Raw genomic sequence first — 21,964 nt, forward strand, 5'->3', positions numbered from 1 at the left:
ACCATACAATCTTAATCAATTGAATGTATTAGACTATAAGTATAGTAACTGAATGTTTAAAGTAGAGAGGGCAAGGAGAGGAAAACCGAGGGTTCCAGAGTTTTTCATGACCATATATGGAGATGAGATGAGCTGGAGTGGAATCGGAGCCGAGGGAGACAGGACCGTGGTCAAGCATGGGGGGTCGGATGGACGGAGCTTTTACGAGGAGGAGGACAAGGCGGACATGCGGACATTATCAGGATCATCACTTAGACCAATAGAGAGCATTGTCTGAAGCCAGGAGGAGACAATTGTATTTTAGCCAGTCACTGAAGCTGATACTAGATTTTGAAAGTAAACCACTGACTTTCGGGTATAAAAACATTGTTCGGAGTGAAACTATTTAGTTCTTGGTGATCTTCTTTTACAGTGAACTGGCGTTAGTCGGTCTGTTGGGGAGAGAAGTGTTTGAACTCGGTTTTGCAAATCCTTTCTATCGATAGTGTAATTCAGTTTGTAACTGTCTTTTAGCATCTGTGAATTATTAAATACTTTTTTATTGTAAGCCGGATCCAGCTGATTTTTTTCCTGGCGTGACTTCGTTGCTCAAACAACAACGATCGAGCGAGAGGTCCGCGGCCTCCTGCAAGCAGAGGTCGCACTACATCACAGACTGACAGACAAATGGACAGAGGGACTGACAAAGAAACGAAAAGAAAGATGGACAGACAGCCGTCCACTGGTCACTCTGGTTCCACTGGTTCAGCTGATTCCTGTGGTTCCCCTGGTTCGTGGTTTCTTTGGATTTGTTCTGATTGCAAAGTATGAGCCCAACCTCTCTCTAATGGTTCAGTGATGCTGAGGACCTTAGCAGAATGCTGAGCTAAACAATCTCTGTGTTGAAGCTCACTGGAGCCTCAAATCACCGTTCATCATCTCTAACGTTAGAAACAGAGATTCTGGATTCAGAGATTTTCTAACTGTGTGTAACTTCAGTCCTCTACTCTGAGGTGACTCATGTAGCACAGACACTTCAACATGTGAACCGAGGAGCTGGGATTCGAACCTCCGATCCTTTTGTTATGTTACAGCCTGGAAGTTTTTGATCCACTGGTTTCAAACAAGGTTGATGATTTCTGATTTTATGATGATGCTATGACCGTGAGTCCCCAACAGAGGGAGACAGACCTCTGCTGGTTCAGCTCTGTGTCACACTGAAGGATGCTGGGAGGAGGAGGAAGAGGAGGAGGAGGAGGAGGAGGAGGAGGAGGAGGAGGAGGAGGAGGAGGAGGATGACGCCAGCAGAGGCTGCAGAGAAGCTAACAGCATCAACACACAAACACACACTGACAAGAGCTACATGCTAACAGAAACGGACAGACAGACAGACTGACAGACAGACAGACAGAGAAACAGACAGGTGGAAGGAGGCAGATGCCAGCAGCACACACCGACACACACACACTGAAACAGAGGGAGCTGTAGTAAAGCTAGCTGATTAGCATGCTCAGAATATATGGCTAACCTATAGACAGACACACACACACACACATACACACACACAGACACACTCAGCTATGCCGTGTCTGAGGCTTCCTATTGGACGGTGAGTGATCTACATCTATTCATCTGTGTGTGTGCTCAGTTAGGCCTGTGTGTGTGTGTGTGTGTGTGTGTGTGTGTGTGTGTGTGTGTGTGTGTATGTGTGTGTGTGTGTGTGTGTGTCTGTGTGCACGCTGCATGTTGGTGTTCTCATGGGGATATAAATATTATACTGCTGCAGAACAACCACAGAGTACACATACGAGTACTACTCATACTGCTGCAGAACAACCACAGAGTACGCATGCAAGTACTACTCATACTGTTGCTACTGATACTATTACTGCTAATACTACTAATGACACTATATGTACTATTTCTGATACTACTGCTCTTTCCCCAAGTGTCTGTCCTGATTCCCGTCACTACAGTGTTGAATATATAGTAGTACTACTTGTATTGTAATACTCAGAGTATTTTATGTTACAATAATATGTATAAATGTGTATATATATATATATATATATATATATATATATATATATATATATACATGTATATATATAATAAGTGAATGCAGTGTGATAGCTGTCAAAGAGAAGTGAGTACTTCAACATATGTGATATTACAAAGAATCAAAGTAACGTTTTGATGTATTTTATTGGATAACAAGTCCAGGAACTCGACCAATCACATTGGACTTTATTAAAGGTTGTGTATTTGTGTATTTGTGTGTGTCCACAGGTCCAGATGTAGTCAAACTTCAGATTGACAGACAGCTCTTTAGGGGGCGGAGTCTGCTGGTGGTGGTGATGTCAAAGAGAGGAGCGGGGGGGCGAGGGAAGGGGGAGCGACCTGACGCCATGGCAACCCTTCAAGCAGCCAATGAGGAGCTGAGAACCAAACTGACGGAAATCCAGATCGAACTACAACATGAAAAGAACAAGGTAAGAACTACAAACCCCAGAGTAGCATCGGGGTCACTAAGAACTACGGCTCACGTACAACTGATCCCAGGTCAGCCGCCTGGAGAGAGAGAAGAGTCAGGAGCTGAAGGCGGAGCATCACCGGGCAACGGTCGCCGTGACGGAGCTGAAGACCAAACTCCACGAAGAGAAGCAGAAAGAGCTGAGTGTGAGCAGAGAGACGCTACTACGGCAACACGAGATGGAGCTGATGAGAGTCATCAAGATCAAAGACGGAGAGATTCAGCGTCTCAACGGCCTGGTGCTGATGCTGAGGGACGGGTCCACGGACAAGGTGAGGGGCTGTCAGTCTGCTCATCAAGCTGTCTGTCTGTCTGCACAGCAACCTGTCTGTTGTGGTGGAAAAAGCTATTCAATAGTACAGAGTGAGTCCTATGATACTGAAATTAAGAAACATTGTCTGTCTGTCTGCTTGTCTACCTGCTCATCATTAGATAATTGATATTCAGTAGAATAACTTTTGTCTGAGTTTAACATCAGGAAGTTGCAGCTCATCCAGGTTTTTATGTCCTTAAGGCTGCTTGAACTTTAGTGAGCTGGTTGGTTTCATCTTGATTGATAGATATAATTGAGTATCATGTGCATAACAATGAAAGTTTATGAAAAGTTATGTGTTTTCTGATAATATTGCCTAAAGGAAGCATATATAAGGTGAATAAGATTGGTCCAAAGACAGAACCTTGTGGAGCTTTGTCACTAACGTTGGTGTTCTTCGAGGTTTCATCGTTTACAAACTGAGATCGATCTGATAAATAGAACTTAAACAAGATTAATACAGTTCCTTTTAATGCCAATACAATGTTCCAGACTCTGTAACAGGATGTGATGGTCAATGGTGTCAAAGGGTGATTTGACTCCTCATCTTTTCATTGCTCAGGTAGGTGTGAAGGAATGTTTCAGACTCTCCATCCTGTCATTCTTCAGGTGAGGAGCGCTCTACTGGCAGAGGTGGAGGAAGCGAGGAGGAGCTGGGAGGCGGAGCGTTGCCGCCTCCAGCAGGAGGTGCAGGAGCAAAGAGGAGCCAAGAGGAGCGCTGAGGAGGCTCTGACATCGGCACAGCAGGCCTGCCAGGCCCGAGCAGCTGAGCTGAGATCAGCTCATCACCAACACCAGGAGGAGCTGAACAGGACTAAGAGAGACTGTGAGAGGGAGATCCGCCGACTGGTACGAGTCACTCATGACTGTTTACACACCTGAGTCACAACTAGTGATTTTAATATATAATCAATAATATAATAACAATGACCTCCATGTACAAACTAGAACACAAAGACTGGCTACACAGACTGGCACAATGAAAAGACTGTTAGAGTCAAACAGGGACTGGCACCACATACGGACCCTCATACAGAACATATCTGTGTTTACACACTGAGCAGTCTTTCTTTTAGGACTAGAAAGCAGCTGTTTCAGGAAAGTAGTAAGTAATGTTTCAGTTACATATCAGATTATAAGAGAAGCTTTCAGACTGAGGGAACCAACGATCCTGTGATTAGTTGTACTATCTCTATTGTGAAAGACTATTTATTTATATAAGGAGAATTATATCTAGTCAGCTTTGTCCAGTATGAGAGGTCTTCACCGGTCCACTTGGTTCTGAGGATCCAATAACAGACCTGGAACACAAGTTATTCTCAGCCTAATCAGGTTTATAGGGTCTGGTTTTACTACTGCATGTCTAATATGTCAAATACCTGATTACCTTGATACCTTGATTAACTCTTTGGGATCGATGGCATTTTGGATTGGGTCAAATCATCCTCAGGTCTAGTTGAGTGGGGTCTGACTTTCTTTGAGTGGGGTCTGACTCTATTTGAGTGGGGTTTGACTTTCTTTGAGTGGGGTCTGACTCTCTTTGAGTTGGGTCTGGCTCTTGTTGAGTGGAGTCTGATTGTGCTCAGATCCCCCATCGAGCCTTTCTTTGTTGAAAATGTATTTATTTATGTTGTGTTCAGCCCCACCCCTCACCTGTGTGTCTCACTAACCTTGTTCCTTACCTGTCTGACTAATCACATCCTACTACCTACCTGCCTTACCACATCTACCTGTATGTATAGAGCTAAATCCGGGTCAAAAGTTTTGATCATTTGAAAAAATAATTTGAACCTGAAAGAAAATACAGGTACCTGAAAAATACAGCAATGTATTCAAAATAAAAATAAGTGAATGAAAAGTTTTTTTGGGTTGAATATAATTTTGATTCAGTTCTGGAATTTTTTTGAATATATTCATTTTTTTCATTTTTCACTTTCATATATATTTAGATATTTGAGGTCTTGTATTTTCAGTTTCAGATTTTATATTTTCAGATTAAATTAAATTTTTTTTCGGTTTCAAATCTTTTTTTCACTTTCAGATCGTTTTTTTCAGTTCAGACTATTGACCCTGATCTAGCATGGGGGCGTGGCTTAAACTGAGAGGGGCGTGTCATCATGACCCTATACCCTTGCCAGGCGCATATCCTCCGTGGCTGTGCGCCACGACAGGCACTTGGTTGGATTGGAAAGGCTCGGGGCAAAGGTGCTTTTCAGCTCTCCTCACCCAGACCTCGCCGCTTTCGGCCCGTCTCGCCTGCACCGTCGGGGTGGTGGAGCGTGAGTTTGTGCGATAGGACCCGAAAGATGGTGAACTATGCCTGGGCAGGGCAAAGCCGGAGGAAACTCCGGTGGAAGCTCATAGCGGTCCTGACGTGCAAATCGGTCGTCTGACCTGGGTATAGAGCGAAAGACTAATCGAACCAGTAGCTGGTTCCCTCCGAATTTTCCTTCAGGATAGCTGACGCTCACAGTTGTTCCCCTCTGCATTCACGTGAATATGGTATATAGAAAGTGTTCAATCATAATTCTCGTGGTGCCCACGTTACCTGAAGGCAATGTTGTTGAGGAAGGTCCTCAGCTTCTTTGTGATGCTGTTACTCATGATGACACGCCCCTCTCAGTTGAAGCCACGCCCCCACGCTAGATCAGGGTCAAAAGTCTGAACTGAAAAAAAACGATCTGAAAGTGAAAAAAAGATTTGAAACCGAAAAAAATATAAAATTGAATCTGAAAATATAAAATCTGAAACTGAAAAATACAAGACCTCAAATATCAAAATATATATGAAAGTGAAAAATGAAAAAAATAAATGTATTCAAAAAAAATTCAGAACTGAATCAAAATTATATTCAATCCCAAAAAAGACCATAACGTGAACTTTCAGGTTCAAATTATTTTTTCAAAGCTTTTGACCTGGATTTAGCTCCATATGTATGTCTCTAACCTGTGTACATGTATGTATTTCCAACCTGTGTGTCTACCTCTCTGTATGCAGATGGATGAGATTAAGTTGAAGGACAGAGCTGTCAGTGTTTTGGATAAGGCCCTGGGGCTGCAGGCTGGACACGCTCATCGCCTTCAGCTGCAGACTCAGGCTGCTGAGCAGCAGATCGCAGCCCTGAGAGATGCACAAAGGGTTGGACTAAACCACCCTGGTCAAGCCTTTAACCCCACCCCTAACACTGCTCCTCACACCGTAAGCTCCACCTCATCCTGCTCCTACTGCATGAAATTAATTTAAACACAGCATGTTGACTTTGAAGTCATAACATTCCATGCCAGGCTCCACCTTCTTCAGAGTCAACGAGGGATGAGCCATCCAAATACTCACACCCTATAGAGAAAGGTGAACCCTTTGGTCCTCAGGATCACACAACCCACTGCTCACTGTTCACCTGTCCTCCCCACCTGTGACGGCAAAAGAGGTCACATGACCAGATGAACAGTATCTTGCTGGATGAAACTTCCGATGTTACTACTTCATGACTTCCCTGACTTCCAAGTCAAGTGACAGATTCTCACTGGAAGATGTCACAAACAGTGACAGACACTGTTGACTTTCACTTAAAGATTGCACAAACATTGTGAAAAGAGAAAGTTGACATTATCTGACAAACAGTGGTAGATTCTTTATATTTCGTCCTAGAGAGTTGACAGTCAACAGTGTGAGTGTGTGATGAGGTTTGAAACAACAGACCATGGAGCTTTGTGATTTGATGACTGTCAGTAAAGTAAAAATACTACAACAACATATCATTAAAGACCTGTTAAAGGTTCCAATATAATACTATACTTCCATCACAATACATCATCGCAACCTCTCCAAAATACAAATAGTACAATTACTACCACTACTACAATAAAACATCAACATACTGTGAAGCTGGGTGATTGTACAAATACTTCTACTACTACCACCTCAACAAGTCATCTACAACTTTTCTGAATTACAATTAGTACTACTACCTCTTCTTCTACTACGAATGCCACCACTACTACTACTACTACTACTACTACTACTACTACTACTACCACAAAACACATAGCAGACAGTGAAGCTCTGTGATTGGCTGTTTGTCATTGAATACAACACATCATTGGTCATGAGCATAAGCTGCTGTTTGATCAGCTTTCTGCAGAAGCTACATGTATTGTTTGTGGAGATGACAGAAGCTCTGTGATTGTTTCTTAGTGATTGTGTTCTCTCCATATGTGCTTATTGTAGCTTTGACTTTTGTTCAAAGAAACACTTGTTTTCAAGCTGTCGTCCATCTTTTCTCATGTTAATCAACAACTGTCATCAACACTGAACATGAGGACTTATAAGAGTTATAGCAGGAACCTGAAATACCTCTGTAATAGAATAACTGTGTGTGTGTGTGTGTGTGTGTGTGTGTGTGTGTGCGTGCGTGCGTGTGTCTGTGCGTGCGTGTGTCTGTGTGTGTGTGTGTGTGTGTGTGTGTCTGTGTGTGTGTGTGTGTCTGTGTGCGTGTGTGTGTCTGTGTGTGTGTGTGTGTGTGCGTGCGTGCGTGCGTGTGTCTGTGTGTGTGTGTGTGTGTGTGTCTGTGTGTGTGCGTGTGTCTGTGTGTGTGTGTGTGTGTGTGTGTGTGTGTCTGTGTGTGTGTGTGTGTGTGTGTCTGTGTGTATGTGTGTGTGTGTAAACAGTCTCAGGAGGACCGGGACACGCGCAGGTTTCAGCTAAAAATTGCTGAGCTCAGTGCCGTAGTCAGGAAGTTGGAGGATCGAAACGCTCTGCTGTCTGAAGAACGAAACGAACTGGTAACAAACACATCACATGACATCTTACTTCCATTGTTAATGGTAAATAGACTCATGGCCCTTATTGACATTATGCAGTCCCTAGCCCATAACCCTGACCTAAACCAACCAAATCTGAGCTTTCAAAGGTCCAGCCTGAATGTCCTCACAATGCAAAATGTTCCTCAACATGTATGTATATATATATATATATATATACGTATATATATATATATATATATATATATATATATATAACATGTATGTATATATATATATATATATATATATAGATATATACGTATATATATATACGTATATATGTATATATATATGTCCTCACATTGCAGAAATGTCTTCACAATGTCGAACTGTCCTCACTCCTAAGGTCTAAAACCCAAAGTGGTTCTCACAAAGATATACACTCTTTAACACCAAACACCCTTTCTCTGGCTGTACTATAGATATATTTTTCTTAATTTTATGTATATTGCATATGTTCTATATTTTCTGCACTTTCTTTTTTTCTACATTATGTGTATTTTGTTTTCTCTCTATATTTGCTGTATTTTCTTTGCCTTTTGCAGCTGAAGCGTCTGAGAGAGACAGAGAGTCAGTTTCTTCCTCTTCTGGACAAAAACAAACGTCTGAGCAGGAAGAACGAGGATCTGGCTCTTACGTTGCGTCGCCTCGACAACAAGCTTCGCTTTGTCACCCAGGAGAACATGGAGATGGTAACTATGGTAATCAGAATCACCTTTATCGGCACATACAAGGACTTTGACTAGCTAGGGAAAAGGCCAACAAAGCTGTGCAAATAAAGGTCAATAATAAATAGAACTGTTATGTACACAAGTGGTGAAACAATAGGGCAGCTCTGACTCAGCGGGTCGTCCTTCAATCAGAGGATCGGAGGTTCGATCCCCGGCTCCTCCAGTCCATCTCCAAAGTGCTCCCGTAGTCTGTGCCTATGAATGTATGAATGTTAGATAGTCCCGATGGGCAGGTGACACCTTACATGGTAGCCATGTAATCACTGTATGAATGGGTGTGAATGGGTGAATGATGACCTGTAGTGTTAAAGCACTTTGAGTGGTCGGAAGACTAGAAAATGAACTACGTACGGTCCATTTACCATCTACCAATAGGTGTGATTATAAAGGTTGTGTGTGTATATATATATATATATATATATATATATATATATATATATATATATATATATATATATATATATATATATATATAAAAGCCACAATGACCAACAATAAAATAGAAATAAAAGGTATATATACAAGTCAAGTGTTCTGTAAGTTGTACTATACAAATAGTGCAGATAAATACATAAATACTGACTGGGTATATATGTTCTGCATGATTATGTTCCAGTAAAGATGACTTCATACTGTGAATACGATGTGTAAGATGTAAGTATATTTACATGTAATATGTGCATATATAGCAGCAGCTCGTCCATCTTGTGGAACACAGAGTAGCTGTTCACCAGATGTATTGACGTGCAGTTCAAAATCCCTGCTGTTGCAGTTTAAATAGTGCTCCAACCCGTTTCCTCCGTCTGCGTCTCACTAAAGTTCACTACAATTTTCCAGTTGGATAAAAGCTGGGAAAAAATTGGACAAGTTCCTTATTGGATGTTGAAAAGTTCCTCTTTGGCAAATGTAACCAGAGAAGAAGAGCAGAAAAGTGAATGAACAAACAAAGGCTGCCATCTTAATAAGACCACAACATGACCCCTGACCCTGTGGTCCTGGACCTGTAATCAGTAACACATTCTGAGAGCTCGGTCACAGTCAAACCAGCAGTCTAAAATCACAAATTCTCCTCAGAGGGCTTTACAATCCTCTGTCCTTTGACCCTCACATCGGAACAGGAATCAAACTTGTTGACATCTTTGATTAAAAAACTTTATTTGCTTTTGTTCAGTAGAACACTGAGGCACCCTGAGTCTCTCTTACCATAATAAAAGTATTATGACATAGAACAAAGTACTTTTTGGAGAGAAGATTAAAATCATTGCAATGACTGTACGCTGGCTTATGATATTAGTAATTGATTAGTATTAGACAGTAGTTGCTATGGTAACAGGAGCTTTTGTTTTGATCCTCAGAGGAGGCCGAGTTCTTTAAACGACCTCGACCGCAGCCACTCCAACAGTTACCATGGTTACAGCCAGGATGAGAGAGAGATGGAGTTTCTACGTTTACAAGTTCTGGAGCAACAGCACATCATCGACGACTTGTCCAAGGTACTTATAATACTACAACTACTACTACTTTTAATACTGTTACTACAACAACAACAGCAAATCATCGACGACTTGTCTAAGGTGCTTATAATACTACTACTGCTACTACTACTTTTAATGCTGCTACTACTACAACAACATTGACAACTTGTCCAAGCTACTTATACTACTACTACTGCTACTACTACTACTTTTACTACTACAACAACATTGACAACTTGTCCAAGCTACTTCTACTACAACTACTACTACTACTACTACTACTTTTAATACTGCTACTACTACAACAACACATCATTGACGACTTGTCCAAGCTACTTATACTACTACTACTACTACTACTACTACTATTACTTTTAATACTGCTACCACAACTTTACACCAGTATTTTCAGTATTGCTTTGCAATTTCAGCTGGCAGCATTTTCTTGTTATATATTAAAGTTCCAAGAGGAAACTGAAAGGGGAAAAAGTCACAAATACAAATCTTTCCGCTACTTCAGCACCACGGACAGCGCCATGGATTTATGAAAGCACTGCACAGCTGGTAGATTCTAACCTGCTGATGTTTCACAGTTGTTGAAGTAACAATATTTAAATAAAACTCTTTGTGTTTTCAGGCTCTGGAGACAGCTGGTTATGTAAAGAATGTTATAGTAAGTATTGATGAGCACCACTTCTACTGTGTGTGATGTCATTCATTAAGGAATGTGACACTAACACTGAGCAGGAGAGTAAATTACCTATTATAAAGGATTTAAAAGAGACAAAAATCAGCTAAAAGAGTTAATATTGGACTTAAATGTATCATTCAACCTTAAATGTATCATTCAAACACAAGTAGATGAATAAATGAATAAATTAATTAATTAATGAATGAGTGGATGAATAAACGAATGAACAAATTAATGAAAATATGAATGAATCAATTAATGGATATATAAATTAATAAATGAACAAATGAATACACAAATGAATATACGAGTGAATGAATGAATATACAAATTAATTAATTAATATATGAATAATTTAATGAATTAATATATGAATAATTGAATATGAATGCATACAAATGAGTATGAATATTAATTAATGCATGCATATGAATATGAACGAGTACATTCACGAATTAATTATGAATTAATTCATTAATGTGAATTAATGAATAGATATATGAACGAATATATGAATATGTGAATATAGGCATATATGGCTATATGAATATATTAATGAATATATGAATGATTAACTGAATGAATGAATGAATATATCAATGAATGACTGATGTAACTATGTGTTTCCTTCAGGAGAGAGACATGTTACTGAGACACAGACGTCAAGAATCAGTCAGGAGGAAACGAACCTTCAAAGCCTGCAGGGTAAGAACGTCATCAAGCTTTCAAACTTGTTTCCTCTTTTTTGTTTCTCTTGTTCTCCTGTTGTCTTGTTCTCCTTCTCTTTTTTCTCTTGTTCTCCTGTTGTCTTCTTCTCCTTCTCTTTTTTCTCTTGTTCTCCTGTTCTTGTTCTCCTTCTCTTTTCTTCTCTTTTTCTTTTGTTCTCCTGTTGTCTTGTTCTCCTTCTCTTTTTTTCTATTGTTCTCATGTTCTTGTTCTCCTTCTCTTTTTTTCTCTTGTTCTCCTGTTCTTGTTCTCCTTCTCTTTTCTTCTCTTGTTCTCATTTTCTCCTGTTCTCTTGTTCTCACACAGGTCATAGAGACGTTCTATGGCTATGATGAGGAAGTGTCTGTGGACTCTGATGGATCATCTTTGTCGTTTCACACCGACAGAACTCCTGATACAGAACCAGACGAGGTACATATATACAGAGACACACACACACACACACACACACACACACACACACACACACACACACATACACACAGACATCATACAGACACACACACACAGACATACAGACACACAGACACAGACACACACGCACACACACACACACACACACAAACACACACACACACACACCTACACACACACACACACACACACACAGATACAGAAACACCCAGACCTTGTTCAGGCCTCTCGTGGATCAGAGTAAATTGGGTCTGGTTGCACCATCTAGACTTAAGCCTTGTTAAGACTTTTGACACTGATCGTGATTGTAAGACGTCTCGCATATCGATTCTACATCGAGCAAACTTTTAGAGGAACGAGTTTTTCAGGACAGAAGCACATTTACAAGGATGAGGAGCTGATTGAAAGGTTCACTTTCTGTAGGAGAAAGACATTTTAATTGTGAGAGGTTTTTAAATTTGCTGGCTAACCCTAATCACTCTGAGGACTCTGAACACTCTGAGGACACTGAGGACTTTGAGGACTCTGATGACTTTGAGGACTCTGAGGACTCTGAGGACACTGAGGACTTTGAGGACTTTGAGGACTCTGAGGACTTTGAGGACACTGAGTCTGAGGACTCTGAGAACTCTGAGAACTCTGATGACTTTGAGGACACTAAAGACTCTGAGGACTCTGAGGACTCTGTGGACACTGAGGACTTTGAGGACTCTGAGGACTTTGAGGACACTGAGTCTGAGGACTCTGAGAACTCTGAGAACTCTGTGGACACTGAGGACTTTGAGGACACTGAGCACTCTGAGGACTCTGAGGACTCAGAGGACATTGAGGACTCTGAGGACTTTGAGGACACTGAGGACTCTGAGGACTCTGAAAACTCTGAGCACTCTGAGGACACTGAGAACTCTGAGGACACTAAGGACTTTGAGGACTCTGAGGACTCTGAGGACACTGAGGACTCTGAGGACTCTGAGTCTGAGGACTCTGAGGACACTGAGGACTCTGCGGACACTGAGGACTTTGAGGACTCTGAGGACTTTGAGAACACTAAGGACTCTGAGGACACTGAGGACTTTGAGGACACTGAGGACACTGAGGACTCTGCGGACTCTGAGGACTCTGAGGACTCTGAGGACACTGAAGACTTTGAGGACACTGAACACTCTGAGGACTCTGAGGACACTGAGGACTTTGAGGACTCTGAGCACTCTGAGGACATTGAGAACTCTGAGGACACTAAGGACTCTGAGGACACTGAGGAAATTGAGGACACTGAGGATACTGAGGAAATTGAGGACACTGAAGACACTGAGGACACTGAGGACTTTGAGAACACTAAGGACTCAGATGACTCTGAGCACTCTGAGGACACTGAGAACTCTGAGGACACTAAGGACTTTGAGGACTCTGAGTCTGAGGACTCTGAGGACTCTGAGGACACTGAGGACTCTGAGTCTGAGGACTCTGAGGACACTGAGGACTCTGCGGACACTGAGGACTTTGAGGACTCTGAGGACTTTGAGAACACTAAGGACTCTGAGGACACAGGACTTTGAGGACACTGAGGACTTTGAGGACTCTGAGGACTTTGAGGACACTGAGGACTCTGCGGACTCTGAGGACTTTGAGGACTGTGAGTCTGAGGACTCTGAGGACTCTGAGGACACTGAAGACTTTGAGGACACTGAGCACTCTGAGGACTCTGAGGACACTGAGGACTCTGAGCACTCTGAGGACACTGAGAACTCTGAGGACACTAAGGACTCTGAGGACACTGAGGAAATTGAGGACACTGAGGATACTGAGGAAATTGAGGACACTGAAGACACTGAGGACACTGAGGACTTTGAGAACACTAAGGACTCAGATGACTCTGAGCACTCTGAGGACACTGAGGAAATTGAGGACACTGAGGACTCTGAGGACACTGAGGACTCTGAGGACACTGAGGACACTGAGGACCCTGAGGACCAGTAGTCAAACAGCAGCCATGCCGCCTCTTGACCATTTGTTAAGCGACTGTGGGGCGACTATGGCTAAGTGGATAGCAGGGCTGTCCTTCAAACAGAGGATCAGTGGTTCGATCCCCGGCTCCGGCTCCACTAGTTGCATGTTGATGTGTCCTTGAGCAAGACACTTAACCCCAAAATTGCTCCCGTAGCTGTGCCAACGGTGAAATATGGTAGAAACGGAATTGTAAGTTGCTTTGGATAAAAGCATCTGCTAAATGACTGTAATGTAATGTTAAGCAAGGCATTAAGGTTCTCAAGCACAGGTTGTTTGTTGGGGGGGAGACTGTTACTGGTTCTGTTATTGTTTCTCTTACTGGTCTCTATTGTTCTGTTGCTGGTTCTGTTACTGGTCTCACTGGTTCTGTTACTGGTCTCTATGGCTCTGTTACTGGTTATGTTACTGGTCTCACTGGTTCTGTTACTGGTTCTGTTACTGGTCTCACTGGTTCTGTTACTGGTTCTGTTACGGGTTATCTTACTGACTGTTTGTGTGTTTAAGGTGTGTGTGCGTGAGGAGGCAGAGTTCCGTTACCGTCAGCTGACTCAGGAGTATCAGGCGCTGCAGCGAGCATACGCTCTGCTGACGGAGACGAGTGGAGTGAACTACGACGCTGAGAAGGAGATCAAGGTGACTCAAACCCTGAGCAAGGCACCAACAGGTTGATGGTTCTATTCTGTGTAATGAATTAAGGCACCAACAGGTTGATGGTTCTATTCCCTGTCTTACAGACCAGAGAGCAGTTGCTGACTGAAATCAGTCAATATCAAACCAGAGTTGCAGACCTGGAGTCCGCACTGAAACAACAAGGACTGGTAACACACACACACACACACACACACACACACACACACACACACACACACACACACACACTGTGAATGCTAATAGTAATATGTATTACTATGAAGCAGGATTTGGGGTTAACGAGGTAGCTTCAGGTGTAAACCTGGTTTTCAAGGGTTTTCAAATTGATACTTTTTTATTGGAGATTAATTACGACCTGTTTAAATTCCTAACACTAGGTCTAAGCAATTTATAACAAATAGCTAAAATCACTAATGCAAAGACTGTTTTATCCAAAAAAATACAATTTCTGTGGCTCAGTGGTAGAGCAGGGTCGTCCTTCAATCAGAGAATCGACGGTTTGATCCCCGGCTCCGCTAGTTCATGTCGTTGTGTCCTTGAGCAAAACACTCAACCCCCAAATGCTCCTGCAAGCTGTTCCTGTGATGTATGAATGTTAGATAGATCCTGGTGGGGAGATGCATGGTAGCCCCTGTCATCACTGTATGAATGGGAGTGAATGATTACATGAAATGATTACATCTACCTTTTTCAATAAATTGTGTCGTTTAGCAGTTACAATGCTCTGGAATTATTGGAAATGTTTGGATCACACAAGTCAGAAACAATCCTACAAAGCCCTGGAATCTGATTCTGATTCTCTAATACTAATAATATGAATGTGTTCTGTTCAGAAAGACTTTAAACACATTGAATAGACGTGCACAAAAAATGTATTCAGAATTCAAATGTGAATGATTTGAACAAAGCCTTACTCATAAGAGTAAGTTATAAAACTAATAATAGTGAGAGAGAGATGAAAACAGTCCACTGTATGAATCAAAAATGAACAAGAAAACAATTGATTTTGTATCATTATGCTTTTCTCCAGCTCCGACAGTAAAAGTTCAAATGTTACCATGAGAATGGTGGAGTCATATTTTTAGTGGTTTGCTGTCATGTTGATTTGAACATGTTCTAAACATCAAACTTCTACTGACACTGCTGTCCATGTGTCTGTCTGTCTCTCTGTCTATCTCTCTATCTGTCTGTCTGTCTCTCTCTCTATCTGTCTATCTCTCTATCTCTCTCTCTATCTGTCTGTCTCTCTATCTCTCTTTCTATCTGTCTATCTGTCTGTCTCTCTATCTCTCTATCTGTCTGTCTGTCTGTCTCTCTATCTCTCTATCTGTCTGTCTGTCTGTCTCTCTATCTCTCTATCTGTCTGTCTGTCTGTCTGTCTGTCTGTCTGTCTCTCTATCTCTCTCTTTATCTGTCTGTCTCTCTATCTCTCTCTATATGTCTATCTGTCTGTCTGTCTGTCTCTCTCTCTATCCCTCTATCTGTCTGTCTCTCTATCTCTCTATCTGTCTGTCTGTCTGTCTGTCTCTCTATCTCTCTATCTGTCTGTCAGTCTGTCTGTCTGTCTCTCTATCTGTCTGTCTGTCTGTCTCTCTATCTGTCTAGCTGTCTCTCTCTCTATCTGTCTGTCTGTCTCTCTATCTCTCTCTATCTCTCTATCTGTCTGTCTCTCTTTCTATCTCTCTATTTGTCTGTCTCTCTATCTGTCTATCTGTCTATCTCTCTATCTCTCTATCTGTCTATCTGTCTCTCTATCTGTCCATCTGTCTGTCTCTCTATCTGTCTGTCTCTCTATCTGTCTATCTCTCTATCTGTCTATCTCTCTATCTGTCCATCTGTCTGTCTCTCTATTGTTTTGGAAAAACTTGTAATTATAAATCAAGAGAAGAGTTTTGTTCACAAATTCAAAGCAAATAATGAAGTCTTCAAATGATTCAAAGTTATCCTGTTCCATTTTATTTCACTTGCAAGGGAAAGATGCACCACAGCCACCTCAGTCAGTGTCTGTGGTGAAAAGTTCAACATCGTACAAGATACCAAACCATTTTATGCACACATGAGTTCAGGCCCTGGGATAAACATAGACAGGGAGTAGATGTTCTGTGCTCTGGCTATCGTTCTTATCTAAACAACATGCCAGGTGCGTTAACTGGGAGTCAGTGATGGTTTTATGGTCTGTCTCAAACTTGCCAAACAGAAAAAGAAGACACTATGTTTTCACTTCCTCTGTCCGAAGTGGGAGTGTGTGACCAGCCGTGAGAAACACGACGCTGTGTTCAATAAAACTGATTTACTACTTCTGCAGGACTGCTATGTTTTGTCAGTGTTTGTGTTCCTCACTTTCCCTCTCAGTTGTACATCTTTTAAAACATTTCATGATACTAAAATATATTTTTCCCATTACACTATCTCTCTGTCTCTCTACCTGTCTGTCTGTCTATCTTTCTATCTGTCTCTCAGGATGTGAAGTGGGTGGAGGAGAAGCAGGCATTGTATCAAAGGAATCAACAGCTGGTGGAGAAGGTGAAGCAAACACATGAGAAACAATGAGATGGTTCAGTGTGAAGATCAATATCCAACAATAAGCATCCATAAATCCTCTTAAAAATCACAGAAAAAACACTGATCATGTTTCTTCAGCATCAAAGTAATCCAGCTGTAGTAGTCCATCCATGTGGACCCAGATCATTGAGACACTTTCAATACAAGGAAACTAAAACGTAACTCACAGCTACCTCACTGTGTCCATGGCAACAGTATACTTCATGTTTACATCCCTCAAAGCATGATGGGAACTACATTTCAACTTCCTGGACCCAGAGCACGGCTATGTCCCAAATAAGACAATAAATAAGAATAATAAGAAAAGAAGAAGAAGAATTAATGGAATAAAACCATCAATTTTGCTCGATAGATATTGGTATGACTCGTTTTAATATAGGAAGATATATATTATATTATATAAACACACAGAGACATACAGCATTATATGACAATGTTTTCATCATTGTTTCTGGCTCTGTACATATATATGTATATATACATATATATTTATATATATCCGTATATATCCGTATATATATATATATATATATATATATATATAAATATATATATATACGTACGTATATATATATATATATATATATATATACGTATATGTATATTTGTGATATTTACAGGTGAAGCAAATGGAAGGTGAAGAGCTGCAGCTGGAAAATGAAATCCAGGACGTCAGAGATCAGAACGAACTGCTGGAGTTTCGGATCTTAGAGCTTGAGGTAAACAAGACAGATGTAAATAACAACAACATAAATAAACAGTCATGACATACATAAACAACAACAAGTTAAAACACACTGACACGTGTGTCTCTGTTTCTATGGAAACCATGTTTACTGTTCAGGAGAGGGAGCGACGCTCACCTGCCATTAACTTCCAACAACTCCATTTCCCTGAAGGCCTCAGTCCCCTACAAATTTACTGCGAGGCAGAGGGAGTCCCTGTGAGTAACTCTACACCTGAGGACACATGAAGCCTTTGTCATTTTCTAGTTTGTGCATCCTTGATTCCTTTTCTTGCCTCCTCTCCTCATGCTAAGTCCCGCCCACGGGTGAAGCAAGCAGAAGAGTGAGGGAAGAGATGTGAGGAGTCGAACCTGTCATTTTAAATAGACATCAAATAAATATGATGAGTCACAGCTGCATCATCTTTTTAAGATGAGCATCACAGTGTTCATGACAATGTATATGTTTACTGAACTACAAACTCATTAATGCTGACAACTGGAGAATGTTTATTGGCATAGTATTTAGCACTTTTTTTGTTTGCACTTGTAAACATTGTGGCAGGATTAAAGTAGAAGGATTTAGCTACGTTTAAGAGAAAAATATCAAGATGAATGTCATGACAGAAAGTGGTTCAAACAGAGATTTATCAGGCGCTACACAAACGGTGAAGTGCAGAGAGTTTGATCATCTGAACACACTGTCATGGTCTCACCTCTTTTATTTGTCCTTTGGCCCACATGACTTCCACAAAGGATATCCCTGTGTTTCCTCACTTAAAGCTCCTCCGGATCGCCTCCTCGCTCATTGAGATTTTGCAATTGGGACGTTGTATAAAATGAAGCGCTGAGATTGAATTTGGGGCCACAAGCCGGAGGAGCGAGGAGACAAGGAGGCACAAAATAGAGAAATAAGAAGAGCCTTATAACATGAGTACACCTGTAAACACACCTGAATACACCTACAAACACCTGAGCTCACCTGAGTAGTTATTAGTTTTCCTGAATGATGTTTATTATTCGCCCTCAGGACATTGCGATCAGTGAGTTGATGAAGAAGTTGGACATTCTGGGAGATAACGCCGTAAGTGTATGTTGAATTTAATTTGTACATGTATGTGTTTTCAATAGTAAAGTTAATCAATTTGGACCTGGACTTCATCTTCTGTCATCAGAAGCAGCAGATCTCTTCGTTCAGTTCTGTTTATTTAGACCTAAACCTGCAGCAACTCCTCTTATTTAACACGGTTTCCTCTACTGTGGTTAATCCATGAAACCAACCAGTGTCTCCCCTCATCTTTCTGCTGTTATACTGATATGTGACTGTACTGATGAAATACTTTATGTGAACATGCTGATGAAAACTCGATTACTTTACCATGATAACACATTGATGTCTCATTATTGACAAACAGATGAGTAAAAACAGAAGAATTTGTCTGAATCCAAAACTTGTTGTTTACTTGTTATATACATGTTAATTTATTCTTTTTGGCACATTATTGAAATGTTGCTGATGTGGTGTTGCTGTGGTATTAACATGCTGCTAACGTGTTGACTTGTTACATATTATTCACGTTAATATAATTTTTGAGGTGTTATCTTCCAGTTGCTGTCGTTATGTTGAGGTGTAATTTATATGTTGCTGACGAATTGTTCACATGTAATTTACATCTTGCTGACAGGTTGTTGACATGTTATTAACATGCTGCTAACGTTGTGTTGACTTGTAATTTACATGTTACATGACATGTTAATTAGATGTTGCTGACACATCGTTGACGTGTTATTAACATGTTGTTGATATGTTATTTACATGTTGCTGAGGGGTTGCTAACGTGTCTTTTAGGTTATTTAACTGATGTATTTTTGATGTGTTATTAACCTGTTGTTGACATGTTGATGTGTTATTTACATGTTGCCGAGTCAGCAACATATAAATAACACATCAACACGTCAACAATGTGTCAATAATGCTGACACATTGTTGACGTGTTATTCAAATGTTAACGTATTGTTGACGTGTTATTAACATGGTTTTAGATGCTCATGTGTTATTTACATGTTGCTGACGATTGTTAACGTGTTGATGTATTGTTGTCAAGTATTGTTGTTGACTTGTTGTTGACATGTTATTTACATGTTGCTGAGGGGTTGCTGACATGTATTTTAAGTTATTTACCTGTTAATTACAACTTATTGACATGTTATTAACATGGTATTTACATGTTAAGTTGTTATTTAGATGTTATTAATGTTATGTTGACGTGTTATTAACATGTTGCTGACGTCTTGTTGATGTATTATTTACATGTTGCTGACACGGTATCTTGTTGACATGCTATTTAGGTGTTGCTGAGGTGTTGTTCATGTTTTATTTAAATATTGTTGATGTGTTGTTGACATGGTGTTTACATGTTGCTAAGGTGTTATTGACGTGTCATTTACATGTTGTTGACATGTTATTTAGATGTTGCTGAGGTGTTGTTGACGTGTAATTATCATTTTGCTAAAATTATGTTAATGTTTTATCAACATGTTGCTAACACGTTGTTGAATTGTTATTTACATGTTGCTGATGTGTTGTTTACATGTTATTGAAGTGTTATTAACATGTTGCTAATGTTTTGTTGCCATGATATTTACATGTTGCTGACGTGTTGTTGCCATCTTATTTACATTTTGTATTTTTGACATGTTAACATGTTGACATGTTAATTACATGTTGTTGAGGTGTTTTTAATGTGTTAATAACATGTTGCTGAGGTGTTATTTACATATTGCTGAGGAGTTTTTGAAGTGTTATTTACATGTGTGTGTGTTGTTGACGTGTTTTTTACATATTGCTTATGTGTTTTTGACCTGTTACTTACATGTTTCTGAGATGTTATTTATGTTATGTATATGTTGCTGATATGTTTTGTATGTTATTTACATGTTGCTGAGATGTTATTTACCTATTGCTTGTGTGTTTTTGACCTGTTATTTACATGTTTCTAATGTGTTATTTACATATTGCTGAAGTGGTATTTACATGTTGCTGACGTGTTGTTGACGTGTTAATTCCTTATTGTTGACATGTTGTTGTTGGCATGTCTTCTTGCAGAATTTGTCCAATGAGGAGCAGGTGGTGGTGATCCAAGCCAGGACGGTTCTAACACTAGCAGAAAAGGTAACGGTCATAGCTGAACACAGCAGTCCATCAACCTGCTGTTCTTCCAACCTGTTTGGATCTCACACAGCTCATCTTGTTAGTCAGAGTACTTGTAGAAGGACAGATTTAGTCACTGCCATCATTTCATGATGTTTTGTTGTTTGAATCATATTTACACAATGGACCATGTGACCATATGTTTATTTGTTTTAATCACCCATCTAGTCTCTGTCTGTCTCTGTTTTTAGTTTATGTTCGGTTTGTGTCTCTGTCCCCCTGAAGGGTCCTGAAGATGGAAATGCCCTCTGAACATTTTACTTCCTGCCAGTCTTTATAACAATCTACCTCTTTTGTCCATCTACCTGTCTCTCTACCCGTCTCTCTCCCCGGTCAGTGGTTGGAGTCCATTGAAGTGACAAAGTCGGCTCTGCAGCAGAAGATGTTGGATATTGAAAGCGAGAAGGTAAAAACTCAACTTAAAATAACCCTAAATGTATAAAACACAGAAAAAAATCATTGTTTTTATTTTCTATTCCTTGAATAGATAGTGATAGTAGAGACGGATCTAAACAGGGAAGTTGCAGTTTATGGTCGACATCTTACCCAAAAATCCTTGAGGACGCCTCATAGCCTCAAACACAAATGAGTTCAACTTGAAGACGTTTGGTGATCGTTTACACTGAACCAACAGAGGAGCATCTCGTCATGGGGAAACCTCAGATAGAATCAATCAAACATGATGAAATTGTTTATGGTTGTATTTATGCTGTGTACATCAACAACATACTGTACAAACCCACAGCAGCCGTGTTGTTCTGCAGATGTAGTCAAACAACAGTCTGTGAGTTAGGTTCAGATTGTCTGTTCCACATGGATTTACCTCCAGTGGAGGGAAACAGAAAGTTGCTTGTTTGATTCCCAGTAAGGGTTAGTGACAGCTGCACAACCTTTAGGTGATCTTTGACCTCTGTGTGTTGTTTACCAGGATCTATTCAGTAAACAGAAAGGCTACCTGGATGAAGAGTTGGACTATAGGAAGCAGTCCATGGATCAGGCTCATAAGGTCAGTAGCAGCAGAAATAGAGACACAACAAGCAGGTGATCATGAACCATAGAGGTGTGTAGTGTTTTATAGGTGTTGCACAAAAATGATTCACTAAAGCCAAAACAAATATAAAAACCAACTCAGGAGGTCCAGAGTA

General features: G+C 40.5%; 2 protein-coding genes across 13 annotated transcripts in view; both read left to right on the forward strand.

The window, feature by feature from the left end:
* Window positions 1–1,274: 1,274 nt before the first annotated feature.
* Window positions 1,275–21,964, forward strand: part of jakmip3 (Janus kinase and microtubule interacting protein 3) — a 31,364-nt gene continuing 10,674 nt past the window's right edge. For 7 of the 12 annotated variants that reach the window (XM_068718183.1, XM_068718178.1, XM_068718180.1 and 4 more), the window contains exons 1-20: window positions 1,275–1,588; window positions 2,269–2,471; window positions 2,542–2,784; window positions 3,435–3,674; window positions 5,823–6,023; window positions 7,493–7,606; window positions 8,173–8,328; window positions 9,714–9,851; window positions 10,471–10,506; window positions 11,158–11,229; window positions 11,557–11,661; window positions 14,176–14,304; window positions 14,406–14,489; window positions 16,783–16,845; window positions 17,505–17,603; window positions 17,729–17,827; window positions 18,639–18,698; window positions 20,715–20,780; window positions 21,157–21,225; window positions 21,748–21,825. In XM_068718183.1, the coding sequence (XP_068574284.1) occupies window positions 2,337–2,471; window positions 2,542–2,784; window positions 3,435–3,674; window positions 5,823–6,023; window positions 7,493–7,606; window positions 8,173–8,328; window positions 9,714–9,851; window positions 10,471–10,506; window positions 11,158–11,229; window positions 11,557–11,661; window positions 14,176–14,304; window positions 14,406–14,489; window positions 16,783–16,845; window positions 17,505–17,603; window positions 17,729–17,827; window positions 18,639–18,698; window positions 20,715–20,780; window positions 21,157–21,225; window positions 21,748–21,825 (2,187 nt within the window). In that variant the 5' untranslated portion in view covers window positions 1,275–1,588; window positions 2,269–2,336. The remainder of the gene's footprint in view (window positions 1,589–2,268; window positions 2,472–2,541; window positions 2,785–3,434; window positions 3,675–5,822; window positions 6,024–7,492; window positions 7,607–8,172; window positions 8,329–9,713; window positions 9,852–10,470; window positions 10,507–11,157; window positions 11,230–11,556; window positions 11,662–14,175; window positions 14,305–14,405; window positions 14,490–16,782; window positions 16,846–17,504; window positions 17,604–17,728; window positions 17,828–18,638; window positions 18,699–20,714; window positions 20,781–21,156; window positions 21,226–21,747; window positions 21,826–21,964) is intronic. The other 5 variants (XM_068718184.1, XM_068718185.1, XM_068718186.1 and 2 more) reach the window with 5 other exon arrangements.
* Window positions 12,054–13,641, forward strand: LOC137878071 (dentin sialophosphoprotein-like). The gene is made up of 3 exons (XM_068718174.1): window positions 12,054–12,060; window positions 12,091–13,117; window positions 13,197–13,641. Exons 1-3 carry the CDS (start codon window positions 12,054–12,056, stop codon window positions 13,639–13,641), a joined length of 1,479 nt encoding a protein of 492 aa, XP_068574275.1.

Source organism: Cebidichthys violaceus, unplaced genomic scaffold, assembly GCF_023349555.1.
Source record: "Cebidichthys violaceus isolate CVI_PGR_0920_01 unplaced genomic scaffold, fCebVio1.0.p SCAF_221, whole genome shotgun sequence".
Taxonomy (NCBI): Eukaryota; Metazoa; Chordata; class Actinopteri; order Perciformes; family Stichaeidae; genus Cebidichthys; species Cebidichthys violaceus.

Excerpts from the sequence above, each read along its gene's own strand:
- LOC137878071 (XM_068718174.1), top strand. Across the intron at positions 13,118-13,196 it reads GAGGACACTGAGGACTCTGA|GACTCTGAGGACACAGGACT; the intron begins GTCTGAGGACTC and ends GAGAACACTAAG.